Source organism: Perognathus longimembris, chromosome 10 (genome assembly GCF_023159225.1).
Source record: "Perognathus longimembris pacificus isolate PPM17 chromosome 10, ASM2315922v1, whole genome shotgun sequence".
Taxonomy (NCBI): domain Eukaryota; kingdom Metazoa; phylum Chordata; class Mammalia; order Rodentia; family Heteromyidae; genus Perognathus; species Perognathus longimembris.
Window position 1 is genome coordinate 41,345,096 of NC_063170.1, and position 17,866 is coordinate 41,362,961.

Below are 17,866 nucleotides of genomic sequence, written 5' to 3' on the forward strand. Positions count from 1 at the left end.
TGAATTTAAAAGGTAAATTCAAACTATAGTTTGGTATTTCTCAACTTTCAAAATATTAGATGACATTCTGGTGACATTTTGTAAGTTAGCCATGTGTGATAAATGAGGTTTTCCATTCACTTGCTTCAATTGTTAAATTGCTTCAATTAAATTTAGAATGTTAATGTTATGTATTTACACATAATTTTTTCCTGGAAATTTACTTATTATGTTGTTCAACAAACTTAAAGCTTTATACACTCAAGAATTTTCTCTGCAGGATTATTAAAAATAATCCTTAATAATCCTAAATATCCATGATAAAGAAATTATAAACTGAATAAAGCTAATCAGATTCTTGACATGCAAGCTATTATCCACTTAAGACAGAAAAGGATTATAATGTATACATTTGGAATGATTTGCAAGTTATTTTGAGGCTAAAAATCAGTATAGCTGGGACTAGGGATTTAGCTCAGCGGAACAGTGCCTGTCTGGTGAGCACAAGGCCCTGAGTTCTGTCCTCAGCTCTGGAAAAAAAAAAATCAATATAGCTGGGCATCAGTGACTCATGCCTCTAATCCTAGCTACACAGGAAGCTAAGATCTGAGGATAGTGGTTTGAACCCAGCCTAAGCAGAAAATTCCATGAGACTCATCTCCAATCAACTACTCAGAAAAAGCCACAAATGGCTCTGTGTCTCAAGTGGTAGAGTGCTCTCCTTGCACATAAAAGCTCAGGGACATTGCCCAGGCCTTGAATTCAAGCCCCAGGACCAGAAAAAAGAAAATCAGTATCTGTTGTAGATTCTATTATTCAAATAAAAATGATTATAAATGTGGCTATAACATATGTATCACAACTTTTCTAAAAGAAATTTTCTCATGGTAAGTAGAAGAGATAGGAATGTGGAAAATCTCAAGAAAGGGAAAGCAATGCTCCTTAATGCCTTCCTAAATGAGCAGAATATTCCTCTACTGTTAGGTATGTCTTACATTAAAAATAAATGTAATTAATGTAATGATGAAATATATGAATTAAAATATGCTACAATTAAAGATTTCAAGGAGCCAATAGATACAATGAAGAACTCTGAAACAATAGCCACTGTGTGATTTTGAAAGTAAATTATCATAGTATGACTTTCTTGAGATGAAATGACGCATTTGCTGGCATCTAATGAGTTTTTTCTCACTTCCCTCAGACAAAACCAAAGGAAGGTCAAGAGCAGGGACCCACTTTGATTCAGCCCGGAGACGGAGCCGAGCAGTCCTTTATCACATCTCTGGACACCTGCAAAGAAGAGAAAAGAACAAATTGAAAATAAATAATGTAGGTGGTATGTTCGTACAGGGTGAATGCTAGAGTTTCCCTTGGTGGTCATGCTGGATTCACTAAAGAACAGCTCCAATTACTCATTTATTGGCCCTCCTAGATTTTCCCCCCACTATGGCTTGTGATTGCCTATAAAGAATGAACTGGGAGAGGTCAGTGGTCATGAGACATTGTGTAATAAAAGTGCTTAATCATGCGGTTATTGCAGCCCAGAGATTAGAATATTATTGCAATGTTGTAACACATGAAACTATAGAACCTGCAAATCAGGGAATACTGGGTGTACTGTATGAACAAACAAATGAGGCAAGTCATATTACACATTCATATTTTGTTGCTTGAAACCCTTCCAATTTAATTGTATTTACATCTGTTTTGCCCTTTATTGATTTTCTTTCAATGTTTTTACCTAAAGGGAGCATAAACAAAAACTCATTACTTCATTTAAAAGTTCATCTTATATGCAAAATGCAACTGGTAATCTCCCACAATGAAACAGTAATTCTGAAATTACATGTCATCCCATTCATAATTCCTAAAAGGGTTGGGCTTTTAGTAAATTACCATCAGGTTGCTTTCTGAAATCTACTGCTTACCTATCCAGAGCAAGAGCAAATCTATTTCTATTGGGGGGGGAAAAAAAAAAAAACTTTTGCTGAAGTTTCCCAATTAATTGATTTTTAGGACAAGGACTTTACTTTCATGAAGAACCCTGGGTCAATGCCTATTTAGTTGTAGATGTCCAAAGCTAATGTTTCATTTATTTATTTATATATTTATATTTGGCCAGTCCTGGGGCTTGAACTCAGGGCCTAAGCACTGTCCCTGGCTTCTTTTTGCTCAAGGCTAGCACTCTGCCACTTGAGCCACAGCGCCACTTCTGGCCATTTTCTATATATGTGGTGCTGAGGAATCGAACCCAGGGCTTCATGCATACGAGGCAAGCACTCTTGCCACTAGGCCATATTCCCAGCCCCCAAAGCTAATGTTTCAAACGATGTTAATGCCATGAGTTTACCTTGTGGAATCCTCAGAGCAAATGAGGAATGAGAGTAGTCATAACTAGGAACAATAAATAATAGTACAGTAACTTGAACACCTGGTCTACTTCACCAATGCTATTAGAATCTGTCACACCAAATAATCAGAACTGTTTTAAAACTGGACCCAACTCCAGGTGTTCTCTGACAGTAAAGGATACAAGGGATTCTTTGGCAATTTCCTTTTATCCCTCTGATACTATGTAATCTTACACACAAGTATTTTGATAAACAGGCCTTTCATCAGGTACGAAAGGGATCTATTTCTCTAATTTTTAACACACCAAGAGAAAGAAATAGAAAGGGAGGGAATGAGAGAGGGAGAGAGAGAGAGCGTGGGGGGGGGAGAGAGAGAGAGAGAGCGAGAGCGAGCGAGAGAGAGAGCGAGAGCGAGAGAGAGAGAGAGAGAGAGAGAGAGAGAGAGAGAGAGAGAGAGAGAGAGAGAGAGAGAGAGAGAGAGGATACAGTTATTGCAATCCTGGTCCCGGAAAGCAGAATACATACTTTGATTCAATAATATTCGTTGGCCATTTCCATGCCCTTGCTGGTCAGTCATGAACCACTATGGAGAGTTATATAGTGTGTTGTTTTTGGCCTGCCTAATATCAAGATTCTCTAGGTGGACCTTTGTCTAAATGACACATTGATTGCTGAAAGTCCAGGGAGAGACAGAACATCCCATCACTCCCTCTGTGAATCCTACCCCTGGTTCCTGTTTACATGTCCCTTAAGTTACCAAGTCAGCCTTGGGGAAACCAAACAAGTTCTAGGAAGAAACAAAGGTAACTGCATTTGAACTGGATTCCTTGCAATCCAATCAGCAAGGTACCTACAGAAATACCACCCAGAAATCCTGTTATGCGGAAAGCTGATGGAATCTTCTAGGTTTGGGCTGAGAACCATTGAAATATCTCAACTATTAATGAGCTTTCAAATGCACTTGCTAAGCCTTTTGCTTTTCCTTTTAGACTTAACAAAGTACAAACCACCACTTAAAAAATCTGAGTAAGAAGTACATAACTTCCAGTTCAGCTAATAGCTCAGCTAATAGCCTAATTACTTTTCATAGAAGATGTATAAACATCAGGATGGAGTATTAAAATAAAATATAGTAGTTAAGGATTTCTCATCAACATAGGGACTCTGATAGTATAGGTAAATCTCACTTGTGAAGACAAATGTGGAATCAGGACTGGTCTTGTTCCCTAAATCTTTTCCAGGAGAGGAGAACAGCTAAAGCACACATAGCAAAAAGAAGGAAGGAGAGAAAATGCTCCAGATAACTTACTGGCTAAATAATGTGCACACACACACACACACACACGTACACATATACACATGTACACATACACATTCATGAGTTATTTTATAGCCCTTAGCTGTTTAAAACTACAACTTAAGAATCTCTTTTGCTTCTTTGATTCTTACAGCAAGCCAGCACTAAGTATATTATTATTAATTTCATATTAGCCATTTGCAGAAACCCAACTTACCTAAAATTTCTAAAGCAGGAGGAGGCCTGTGGGACTCCACCTTTAATCTTCTGATGCAAGGACACCTTTTCCTTGTCTTACTTCTCCTCTGAGACAGTTTAATGGGACAGCCACATAGGTTTCAAACTCTGAAGAAGAAAAAAAAAACCATCTTTTTTTTCACCTAGTTGATTACATACAGATGTATGCAAGACTTTAGTAAGCATTTCAAAAGTTAACATGTACCTGAGCTGAACTGAATTCTCAGTATTATATTGAAGTAATATGATTTAATAATGGTACAATGAGAATGTTAAATAATGTGCTTCAAGAGGCCTTTGAAAGTGAAATCATGTGTTTCATTTTCTGAGTGGTATTCATATCTAAGTTTCATCAGATCAGTAGTTCCCAACCCTTACCCTGGACCTGGCCTCTCCCATTTTAAAGAAGGTACAATTTAACTTTCACCTTGATAAAATTACTTAGATTTGGGGCTGGGAATGTGCCTTAGAGGTAGAGAGCTTGCCTAGTATGCATGAAGCCAAGCCCTGGGTTCAATTCCTTAGCACCATATAAACAGAAAAAGCTGGAAGTTGTGCTGTGGCTCAACGTAGAATGCTAGCCTTGAGCAAAAAGAAGCCAGGGACAGTGCTCAGGCTCTGAGTCCAAACCCCAGGACTGGAAAAAAAAATTACTTAGACTGAAAAATGTGTTGTTTCTGATGCCTCTGATCATGTCTTATTGCAATACATATTTAGGAAAATGTACAAGCTATAAATATAAGCAGTGATGCTCACTGCTCTTAAGGAGATAAATATTATAACACTAGTGTCCCCTGCTATGTCCCAGCCTGACTTTTGTGAGTTCAATTCAGAACTTCATCTCCTTTTTTTAGTTTTATGTTAAAGTCCACTTTGGAACTCAACCCTCAGAATCAGAATGGGGTCATCAGACTGGGATCTGTGTGGAATAAATATGCAATGATTTATTGGGTACCAACAAACCTATTAGAAGAAGCAAAATAGTGGCCTATCAGGAAGAACTGGCATGATGAAGTGCCTGCATGGGTTGAGTGAGAATATTAACAGGAAGTAGAAATATGTTGGGAATCTCTACCAAACATTTAGCATAACGATTTAGATGTGAATCATCATAGCTAAGAACCAATTCCTGCTCTCCCTGTTTCATGAAGCATCAGATATTTTGGTGTTCTCTGAACATGCTGCATTAACTGCCCTTCCCTCAATAACTGAGACAAGAAAACAGCACTGTGACCTGAAGGAATATGTATTCCAGAACTTTAAGCTAGTCTATTTATTCAACTAGGCTTTCAAATTTAAGTTTTCATTACCTATCTTGCATTTCTCATTAATTGAGGTCAAAGCAAGGTCTGAAAGTATCTAGTTACAGGCTTGTCAAGTTTCCACACACCCTATTGTTGGACCTCCCTTTGTGTCCTGGCAATAAGGGAATTGTTCATCAGTTTGGACTACTTTCAAAGTGAAAAGCTTTTGCAGTTATCAAAACCTCCAGCCATTCTTCTGCATTTCATCAGCTGTACAATGAATATGGCCTTCCTTCCTTCTTCAATGACCCAAATAATAATCCTTAATTAACAGTTTCTTGCCTTACCCATGGAACCAAAGTCTGGCCAGTGTCTGAATGTCTCACTGTTCATAAAGATAATATATTTTAGGGTCCCAAGTGGAAACTTCACCAACCAACATAATGAAAACTGTATATACCACCCGGTTATATTTAGAAAGGAAGGTAAGCTGCTATTTAGAAATGAGTATTGGTCATCTCTATCCTTTCTAAGAAAGCAAATAAACTGCCTTTACTGATGTTACCAAATCTCATGTCAAATATATTCTTTAAAGAATGATTGTCATCAGAATGTCCTCATGGTACCAAGCATATAGACAAAGCTTTGTGATTATGATGTGTGAAGAATTATACTTGCAACTCTAGCTATTTTAGATGATATTTAAAACAATGGTCTGTTTGTTTTTTAATTAGTGAAATCTAGATTACTTACTCCACATTCATGACAAAACTGTGCACTTCCCATTACTTAAAACAAAGATCTCTGCTCAGTATTAGTACATTCACATGCCACACTGCAGCAAGACATTCTGAGCACCATGGCTTAGATTATTTCCTTATGTGAACACTACAGGGTGCGCTTCAACAAGCCTAGATAGTGCAGGTCAATTAATCAAACTGACTGCTGGACACATCAATAGAGAGATGAGCAGGAGATGTCTAAGGCGTCTGCTGGTTGGGATGCTGGGCACTCCAATAAACTCTCAAATAACAGTGTATATAGTAACTGCCTAAACCAGCAACACAGCTGGTTATTGTAATGTTCAAAGTCATCTAAAATACATCATCCATGTGGGGACCAGATTTCTACATGACTGCTAATCTAATAAATTGGCTCAAATTAACATCAGCACAAAACAGATGAGTGGTATAATTGGTCAACATCTCCATTGGGGTCGCCATTGTATAGGGAATCTATTCTCGACTGAAATATAGTTAGGCAACACATGGCTGGATGTCCATGCCAAGTTTTAAAAGTCTTCCAAAATTTATTGACACTGTATGCACAGAATGAACTCTCTCCCAGAAATGTAAATGTTTAAAGTCTGTCTGAGCCTTGCTTCTAATGAATTTCTTTCCCCCGCCCTTCTCTTCTTTTTGTCTTTCTGCACAGAATGTTTTTGTAGATAAACCAGCCTTTCCGGAATATAAAGTTTCTGATGCAAAAAAGTCCAAATTCATCCTTTTGCATTTTAGCACTTTTAAAGCTGGCTGGGACTGGCTTATTTTGCTGGCAACGTTTTATGTCGCCGTCACTGTCCCTTACAATGTGTGTTTCATTGGCAACGATGACCTGTCCACAACTCGGAGCACCACGGTCAGCGACATTGCAGTGGAGATCCTTTTTATTATAGGTAAGAGCCGACAGCTGCTTTCCTAAGTTTGCATATAGGAAGTAAGTATATTCCAGATTTTTTCTAACAGGAATTTGAGCCAAGATCCATTTGCATAGGTATGCCTCAGCCTGGGATGCAAATTTTAGAGAAGCACATATTTGGGTGTCTGGAAATTGCCTCTTTCAGTTTTTTTGCTGTTCCTGTATTCAAACAAATCTAAATGGATGTGTGTGTCTAACTTACATTGTATTTTGAAGGCTTGAAAAAGACCTAATGGCCGTTTTGTATTTGTATATCCTTCATGGTGTAAACAGGTAGAGTCAGGATAGAGATTAGCAGGAACTCATCAGTATTATTCTGGAAATGGTCCAGGATGTGCACTGAGCATATAGGCCTTATGCCAGATCTTTCTCTGCTCTTTTACACTTGTGGATGGAACTTCCCACAAGTGGTTTGGTTGCGGATGCCAAGCCCATAAACCAATCAGAAACTGTGAGTATCTGATTTCAACCAAAGAATAGGCCCCACAGAATGTTTGCTAGGATCTTTCTCTTTAGAATACCGGATCTGTTGTTACCTGCTCCAGCATTAGAAGCTCTATACTTTATATATCTTCATCTTAAGACCATTGTCTACCTTTGGGTTACCCAGCTACAACAGATTCTGGGTTTCCTTTAAAACTTAGATTGACTTCCTGTTGTGCAATTGACCTTTGTTGGCCAATGATACCTTTTCATCCTGATTGTAAAGAGGAGAGAATGAGTGGGAAATATTTAAATCAAGTGGGTGAACCAAGGGGTGAAAATGGAAAAATGAAAAGGTCAAAGGAAAGAAAATATGCAAAACAAATCAAAACCTTGTTTCAATGGTGGTATAATTTGTTTTGCTGTTTTCTTGGTGAAGCTACTAAAGCTTTGAGCCTCGCAAAGTTTCTGTAACTGAAAGTCAGTACAAACTTGCTCTGCATACTTTGGTGTGGCTTCCAAGACCACTGCAAACATCACACATACTGGATATTGGACTTAAGAGTCCTTTTGAGACCCCAGCTCCCACCCCCAAAACAGCAGATGTAGTGTCTTTAGGCCACTAGATGGCAATGTTGTCTAGTCAGGCAGTTTTGGTAAGCTACCATTATTTTTATTTTCTTGTTGTTATTTTATGCTGGTCCCAGGGCTTGAACTCATCCCTGGAGTCCTTTCCTTGAGTTTTTTATGCTCAAGTTTTTTTTTTAGCTCCCTACCACTTTATCCATACCTCCTTTTATGGCTTTTCGGGGTACTTAATTAAGAGGAAGCGTTCACAGAACTTCCTGTATGAACTGGCTTTGAACCATGATCCTCACATCTCAGCCTCCAGGATAGCAAGGATGGCAGGTATAAGCCACTGGCCCCAACTTAAAAATTTTGTTTTTGTTGTTGTTGTTGCTGTTAGTGGTACTGGGGCTTGAAATCAACGTGTGGGCACTGTGCTTTAGCTTTGTCATTTAAGGCTGGTGCTCTACCACGCGAGCCACAGTTCCATTTCTGGCTTTTTGGTAGTTAACTGGAGATGAGTCTCATGAACATTCTTTCCGGAACTGGCTTTGAACCATGATACTCAGATCTTACCTTCCTGTGTATCCAGAATTATATGCATGAGCCACTGGCACCCAATGAAAGATAGTCTTCATTATAATCATAAAGGAATCTATTAAATCACTGTTAAATGGTACATATCATCATTCCAATTTGCACAGGATTTAAAATGAAAATCAAGGACAAACCAGTCCATTGTGGTTTCTTTGCTAATCTTTGATGCCTCCTTTTGGGGGGGGGGGCAGTCCTGGGCCTTGGACTCAGGGCCTGAGCACTGTCCCTGGCTTCTTTTTGCTCAAGGGTAGCACTCTTCCACTTGAGCCACAGCACCACTTCTGGCCGTTTTCTGTAAATGTGTTGCTGGGGAATCGAACCCAGGGCTTCATGTATGGGAGGCAAGTGCTCTTGCCACTAGGCCATATCCCCAGCCCTTGATTCCTTTTAACTATCCAGTGTATACCCATATTTTATCATCTTAAAACCACCAGCATCACCTAATAAAAGTGCTGTAGGACTTGGCCAATCATCCAACATGACTAAGCCCAAGTTTTCTTCTGTGTAACCACTACTTGTTAGGGATTCATGAAAGAATAAACAAAAAAATCTTGTTTAACAAACATTTCATCATCGTTTATGTGGTTATTTACAATCTGTCCTTAGGACAAAAGTACCCCTTGAATGTTTACCCCATCTTTCCTGATTTTTAGCATCTTCTGGGTTTAGAGAACATTATTGTTACTACATGCTATGCTCACTTATGGAAGACATATCTTATTTGCCCCCATGGTAAATCCTTCTTATGACATATTCTGTAAAATTTTGCTTGTTTGTGTTTGAGTACTTTCCCTCAAAGAAATGATAACAACTAGTTGCCTTTGCTATTTTTCTCCATGTGCTTTTCTGTGTCACTGTACTCTTCCATTTCTGCTGATTCAGGCAGCCAGTTGGTTATTCCCAAAAGATGGTTCAGTCCATTCAGTCCATTGCTAGCAATATATATATATATATATATATATATATATAAGATAGAGACACACTGCTGTTTTAATGCCATTTAGCTTCTACAAGGATTACTTTCATATTTGAGATTCGTGGTTACCAACATTATAGAATGACTTTCTGTTTGGATTTCCTCATTGCTTGGCTCATCTTGATGGCACTAAGAAATTTGTTGCTATATTCTACTGTTATCTTCCTTTGTTGTATGTTTTTGTTATTTATTTCTCATTACATAGATCAAGCTGGCAATACTTCCATCTCTGCTGGGATTATGGGTGTGCACTGCCATTCCTGGCTTCTGTTCATTCTCCTAAATGAGATTAAGTATATTTACAATTAAGTACAATGTATTTGGGGTAAAATAGCTTAAACTAGTATTTCTTCAAGTGTATTTTTTCTTTCACTATATGTATATATATATATACATATATATTTACAAAGGAATAAATGATTGTTGATGAATAAGTTAAATAGGAGTCCATGTTAATGCGAATCAGAAAGTACATACATAGCCCGTGTTGCATCTTCACAACACTAAGATATGGTTACACTATTTAATAATCTTAAATATGTGTGGCATTCTTCATCTGTATAGTTAACATATTATTTATTTTCTATTTCTAGAATAGTGTTACTAAATTAACATCTTGTATCAACTGAGTTGTTTTAAAAATGGCTTGCAAAGAAGGGGTGCTCTTTTTCCTATTTTATTGTTTTTATAAAGGTGATGGACAGAGGGGTTACAGTTACATAAGTCAGGTAAGGAGTGCATTTTTTTTTGACAATGTCACCCCTTCCCTTGCTCTCTCCCAGTTTTTCCCTCCCTTTCCTTCCCACAAGTTTTATAGTTAATTATCAACATAGTGTCTAGTGAGTATCATGCAGCATTTGTTTACCCTTTATAAGGAAGGGTTTTCTTGTAAGTAAAAGATGATTTTTATTATTTTCACCAACACCATAGAAATCATAGGCAATATGATCATTTTTTTAAAGGGAGGAATCAGCAAATGCTCCAAACCAAAAAAAAAAAAAAGATTCATAATAACAATTAAAGTTCAGAATAGATATCTTTTTGGAGATGCGCAATACAGTTTAGTATTGTAAATCCTCTAAGAAATCCTGTGATAAAGAAACCTATTTAAATGTGATTAGCTGAGCATCTTGCCGGATTTACTTTTACCTCAGAACGGATTCCTCCACAGACCACTTAGTAATACTTTCCGGCATGACTAACTGGAAAATATTCTTCCCTGTGGATCTGCCAAAAAGAAAAATGTCAAAGTGCACTTTTATTAGTCAGAACTTCAATGTGAACTGTGAGCCTGCAACTCGACTGGATACTGAAAGTAAATACTTCTGTAAGCCACTGTTACCTTTTGGGATTGATAGCATGGTTGAGTTACAAAGTCTGGGAATATGGTTAATTTTAATTTGAAATGATTGCTATGAATTCAAACCTAATTCAACTTAAAATAACTTTAGAGCAAGTTTCCTAACCCAATCTTTTTGTTTTTACTTTCCGTCTAGGGAAAGTCTTAGTGATATGTTCAAGACCACAGACTAACTGATGTCAGACTCCAGTCTCCAAGGGTGTTGGAGCAGATTTTTGATATGAGAGTTTATAGTTAACATAATTCTACTTTATGAAAAATTCCCGTCAACTTCCTTTTCTTTATTTATAACAACAAAGCACAAAGGGAGAATGAAAGACTAACTTCTTTTTCTCCCTCCATGAATACAAAAAGTAATGGTTTGAGTCTCTGAAGTCTTTTTTAAAAATTTAATTCTCTTGTCAAGGTGATGTACAGATTGGTTACAGTACATATGTAAGGTAGTGAGTACATTTCTTGCCAAAATTGATACACCCTTACCCCTCAAGTTGTACTGTTGTACCGTTAGTTTACGACATATTGTCTGTGAGTATCACTGTTGCATTCATTTGCTCTTTATCCTTTGTCTCACCATTTTTGGTGTTCCCTTTCCCTTCCCTAATTCAAATAAACATATACACAATACCCAGGGTGCCAAAATCAAAAACAGTGACAAAAGGAGATAATCTATAGGACAGAAAAGCAAAAGAAAAAAGAAATAATTTCAAATAGCACATTAAAAATAACAACAACGATGGAAAAACCTCTTGTTTCCATCTCTTGGCATTCATTTTGCTTAGGTATCTGCAGTCTTGTCACTGAAGCTGCTGTCCACCCATAGGTTCAACAATTATCTCCCTCATTTCTGTAATACAGACCCGGTGATTGTGCAAGAATCAATAGCCAGACCAAAGGAATGAATGAAGAGTTGTCAAGCCAGCGCCAATTCCATTTCCATTAGTCTGCTTTGGGTGGGGGGACAAGCATGGGATCAAGTCTGTACAAAGATAAAGAGATCTCTTTGTCTTGGAGGGAGGGGGAAGTACTTACCAATAATTTGCTAATTGCAGATAAAAGATCCATGCACTGGATAGATATTTGCTTTGCCACCATTTCCTTCTCTTCCCTACCCCAAGTGTGGGTAGGAAGATATGATTACAATCATTAGGAGAACCATAGCAGGGATGATGTGGGTGGATAGAAGAGCAAAGAAGCCTGAGTTTGACCTCCAGATTCCTTGAAGGTTAACATAAAACCCTCCTTTAGTTAAACTACTGTTCTTAGAGTGCTCTGTTACTAATAGCTATATTATTTTAAACACAGACACACACATGCACACACACACATGTACACACCACTTGATCACTTCTAGCACCTTCCACCGGATTATTGGAAACTCACTTAGAGATAAACTCAAATACATTCTTGCTGGGTATGGTGTGTATAACCTTAATACTCAAAAGGCTAAGAGAAGATGACATAAAATCTGTGGCCAGTTTGGGCTTCATAGAAAGACTCTCTCTAGACGCAGATAAAACTAAAACAAAAAATAAATGAAGTATCTTCTTTAGCAAAGAATGAATCCAGAATGAAAACTGATAAACTATCATAAAAAAGTTAGATTAGCTGCTGGATAAAAAGAAAGTTGTTTAGCTGGTTCCACGGGGAAAACGCTCATGTTATAGCAGACATTGAGTAAAATGCCAGAAAATTTAATCAATTAATTTTGCTGTAAAACCTATCTGTTCATTTTTTTCTTTTTATCTTATTCTTTCTTCCATCTCTCTCTCTCTCTCTCTCTCTCCTCTCTCTCTCTCTCTCTCTCTCTCTCTCTCTGTCTTTCTCTTTCTTTATTTGGTAGTATTAAGGATCAAATTCAGGACTTACTTCTTGTTGCTAGACAGGATTTTACTACTTGAACTATACCCCTACCCCATTTTGCTTTTAGTTTGTGTTTTTTAGGTAGGGTCTCATGCTTTTGTCTGGACTTGACTTATGCTGCATATCTCCTACTTCCCCTCTAGATTAGCTGGGATTGTAGAGATTCATCTCCAAGTTTAGCTGTGCCATGTAAACAGCAGTGACTAAAGGAGGTAGCTGCAAGTACATTAACAAACGTTACAATTTATTTAAGATATTCAGAACAATTATAAGAAGATGGGAACCTGAGTGATATTATTAGAGAAATTAGCCATTAGTTGTTTGAGTGAAAAAAAATTGCCATCAGTGGTGGCTCATGCCTGTAATCCTAGTTATAGGTTGAGATCTGAGATCAAGGTGTGAAGCCAAACCAGGTAGGAAAGTCTATGGTTCTCATATCTTCAATTAACCACTGAAAAGCTAGAAGTGGCGCTATGGCTCAAAAAAGCTCAAGAACTGTGCCCAGGCTCTGAATCAAAGCTCCAGGACTATCACAAAAATTTTAATTAGTAATGATAATAAACTATGCAAAGATTAAAATACAAAACTACCACTGAATAAATTATCTCCAAGCAACCAGGAATAAAGAAATAGGCAAAATATCAAAAGGAAGATCCAATGAAGACTTACTATTCACCTTGTATAGACTTTTGGGTTTTGAGATTAGTCTGACCATGAAAATTGCACAAACAATATAAACTTAAATATAAGAGTTATTTCTAGAGAATTTAGAAAACTGTAAGCCAAAACCTGAACAAAGATGTGGCAAGGACAAGATTAGAAACAAATATTCCAGGAAACAAATGAAACCAGGAACGATTTTCAAGTCTGACTGAATTGGAATTGTGCAGGCCACAGACCCACGAGTGGAGAATTGCTTTCAGCTGCATGTATGGGATAGATAAACGGTTTGCTGGGACTTTCCTTGCAGAGGCTGAACAATGGAAACAAACTAAGTCTTCTTCCCTGAATATGGAGGTTGTTATATATAATGAAAAAAGCTCAAAAGAGAATCTTGTGCCAAAATAGACAAACCAATTATCAGAGACTGAAGCCTGCTGCCTGTGTTTGTAAATCAAAGTACAGTGCTAACCTAGTCACAGGAGTTTCCACATTTTCTACTGTCTGTTTCACACTACAATATCAGAATTAAGCAGGTGTGGGGCTGGGAATATGGCCTAGTGGCAAGAGTGCTTGCCTCATATACATGAAGCCCGGGTTCGATTCCTCAGCACCACATATATAGAAAATGGCCAGAAGTGGCACTGTGGCTCAAGTGGCAGAGTGCTAGCCTTGAGCTAAAGGAAGCCAGGGACAGTGCTCAGGCCCTGAGTCCAAGGCCCAGGACTGGCAAAAAAAAAAAAGCAGTTGTGGCCCAAACTACACAGACAACAAAACCTAAAGGTTTCTAATGAGACCCAAACAGAAAACAGTGGATTACCTTCTGAACTAGAGACCTAGCTACTGACTCCAAAGCTCCTTCGTCAAAATGAACACAAAGTAGTGGCTTCTTACTCACTTAAAAGTTACCTTAACCAGCCAATATGGCACATTCATTGTAATATGAAGGAGAGCAAAAAAGGAAATCAGAATTCCTAATGTATTTCAATTTGTGAGAACAGTGGACCTGACACAAAATGAGATACATTCCTGCACTTACTTATACTAAACAGATTAGATTTATGATCATCCAACTGAAAATGCATGCAAGTCAAAGGAGTAGAAAAGTAGATACTACTTCTCATGCTAGCTCTTATTCTGTATCAGTGAGAGCCAGATATATCTGTTTATGAGAATGGAAATAAGAATTGGCTAACTCTTGTAGGCCTAACCTCCCCACACAAACCCAGTGTCATGTCTGTTGCATAATGTTCAGAACACAGCCCTGAGCAGCACCACCCACTATATCCCAGAAGTACCCCTTGACCACTGAGACCACTCCAAGCACCCCAAACAGAGTTGTAAGGCATTCATAATAATTTTCTTAACATACACCATGTGTATAGCAAGGTTTTATTGTGATTTACCATACATGCATATCATATTCTTTGGTCTTATTCATTCCCTTTAATATTTTCTCTAATCCCTCTTTTAACTTTCTTGTAAATTTAAAAAATGAGTTTTATTATTATAATTTTTTATACATTCATACAATCAACTTAGATCATAGGCTCCATTTCACCCAAATTAACCCCTCCAATCTTTCACTGCGTCCCTCCCCCCACAGAGTTCCTCTGTTACCTTACTATTTGCTTATTCTTTTTTGGGTCTAGTTTCTGCATATGAGAAAAAATGTAGTATTTGTCTTTCTGAATCTGGCTTACTTCCTTTAATATGGTCATTTTCAGTTCAATTCATCATCCAGTAAACGATATAATTTTGTTTTTCTTTATGGCTAAATAATATTCCATAGTACATCTATAGCACATTTTATTAATCAGTTCACCTGTTGACAGGGTACTCAGACTGGTCCCTTGGCTCTTATGATAGTGTTGTAATAAACATTGGGCATGCATAAATGTCCATTGTATACTGACTTACATTCCTTTGGGTCTTTGCTCAAGAGTGATATACAGGATAATATATTATCTATATGTTGATCTTTGTTGAGAATCAACAGGACAACAAAAAAAGAAAAGATGGCCTCTTCAACAAATGGCACAGGAAAAAACAAACTGGATATCCATGTATAGAGTTCTTATACTGTTCAAAAAATTAATATAAAATATATCAGAGAACTTACTGCAAGATATGAAATTTCAAAACTGCTAGAGGAAAATGGAGAAACAGATTCAAGATATAGGCACAGGTGAGGACTTTCTGAATAGAGATCCAGTTGCTCAGGAAATAAGAGCAACAATTGACAAATGGGATTGCATCCTACCACAAAAGCTTCTTCACTTCAAATAAAGCGATTACCAGAGCAAAGAGACAGCATGTAGAATGGGAGAAAATCCTTGCCAGTTATTCATGTGACAAGGGATTATTCTTCAGAATGTATGAAGAGTTTAAAAAGTAAACACAAAAACTAATCAAATAATAAAGGTGTAAATGAATTATAGAAGCAGTTGTCAAAAGAAATACAACTAATGAATAAATATGTGAGGAAAATTTCAATTTCTATGCCATCAAGGAAATACAAGTCAAGACTAACTGGGATTCCATCTCACCCAAGTCCGAATGTCCATCATCAAGAAAACAACAATGCTGGTGAGATAATGGAAGAGGGGGAAAAGAACACCTTCTTATACCATTGGTGGGGATGTAAATTAGTGCAACTACTTTGGAAATCTGTACAAGAGGCTCTTAAAACAACTGTTCAGTAGCTTCACGAGTGGATGGATCTGACTTCAGTTCTCATATTTATAAGTACAAAAGTTTATTGTTGTTGTTGTTTGCCAAGTGTCCTCTTCATTGTTATGTGTATGCCTTTTCCCACTTGGGGTAGAACTGCATCACTGCTCCTCCCATATCAACACTCATTTCTGTCTAGTGGGAAGCACTCCCCTTATAATTCTGTTATGATTCTTGCATGACTTTTTCTATGAGGGTAAAGTATATAAACTTCCAATGGAACCTAAAGAATGTAAATGTTTGCTATCACTTTATTATATCAACAAATTCTAACTTATAATACTTTTACTTTCCTGAAAAGTGTAAAAGTACGTTATTTATCTCTTTAGTTGAATGATGGAAAGTAAAGATACATACTTAAGGGCTGGTGATGATTATTTCTATCAGTAAATGCACTGAAAGCTTCATGGTGATGAAGGAATTAATAACATTTAGCCTTCAGTGACGGGCATCCCAGCTTGGGCATTCTTCAACTGTATAATTAGAAACTTTGATGATTTAAAATTTATTTGTTGTTTAATTTTTCGATACTTGCTTCTATCCTGTCACCCTTCCTAGTGAAAGATTGTGGGGAAAGTATGAATCTTACACTCATTCACTGTCAAATCTGCAAGCTTGCATTGATAAAATATCATGTCTTAAGTAGGTTAAGGAATATCTTTCTGGTAATTTTACTTTGCCATCCATACTGACCTTGGATGAAGATAAGAATCTCTTCCTAACAACTCAACATGGTGAATATAATAATGGCTCATATTTGACCTGGGTCACTGTGTGAGAATATCCACCAGGTGTATATATATATATATATTTTTGCCAGTCCTGGGCCTTGGACTCAGGGCCTGAGCACTGTCCCTGGCTTCTTTTTGCTCAAGGCTAGCACTCTGCCACTTGAGCCACAGCACCCCTTCTGGCCGTTTTCTGTATACGTGGTGCTGGGGAATCGAACCTAGGGCTTCATGTATGGGAGGCAAGCTGTCTTGCCACTAGGCCATATCCCCAGCCCCAGGTGTGTACTCTTAAATAATGTATTTGGAATAATGAAAGTGATATGTATTATACTGACTACTAACCAAGTAACTAGAAATGAAGCAGAGCCCACTTGTGTATAAACCAGTTATTTTCTGTATAATATATGTAAGCTGGAAGTTGGAGCAATAAGTAGACAAAACTCAAAAAGCTACTTTGCCATTTCAGACTCCTACTGAAGTGTAAAACACTGCCTTCTCTCAAAACTGAAAAGATTCTTTGTCAAAAAGTCTTGGAGAAAACAGAGATTCTTTTGGAGGAATTTAATTTTTTTAGTTCTGCATATATTTTAGATATGAGGCCTTTGTCCATTGTATGGCCAGTAAAGATCTTCTCCCAATTTGTGGACTTTCTGTTTATCTTGCAAGCTATGTCCTTTGCCCTACAGAAGCTCTGCAGTTTGATGAAGTCCCATTTGTCCAACCTTTCTTTGATTTGTTGCATTTCTGGGCCTTTGTTAAGGAAGTTTCTTCCTGTGCCAAGGAGCCCAAGTGTTTCTCCTATTCCTTCTCGTAGTGTTTTCAGGGTATCTGTTCAACAAGTGGGCTAAAGACCTAAAAAGAGACTTCTTTGAAATGAGAATAGCCAACACATGAACAAGAGCTCTACATCACTGGCCATAAAAGAAGTGCAAATCAAAACAACATTGAGATTCCACCTCACCCCAGTAAGAATTTCCATCATCAGAAAAACTAACAATAACAAATGCTGGAGGGGATATGGCCAAAAGGGAACCCTACTACATTGTTGGTGGGAATGTAAACTTGTTCAGCCACTCTGGAAAGCTGTATGGAGATTCCTCAGAAGGCTAAACACAGAGCTTCCCTATGACCCAGCAGCCCCAAAAGATTA

The 17,866-nt window shown here is 37.6% G+C and overlaps 1 protein-coding gene across 1 annotated transcript in view; it reads left to right on the forward strand.

Moving 5' to 3' along the window:
- The window catches only part of Kcnh8 (potassium voltage-gated channel subfamily H member 8), a 367,265-nt gene that overhangs the window by 196,976 nt on the left and 152,423 nt on the right, over positions 1-17,866 (forward strand). The window contains exons 4-5 of the mRNA XM_048354862.1: positions 1,184-1,311; positions 6,546-6,786. Coding sequence (XP_048210819.1) covers positions 1,184-1,311; positions 6,546-6,786 — 369 coding nt within the window. The remainder of the gene's footprint in view (positions 1-1,183; positions 1,312-6,545; positions 6,787-17,866) is intronic.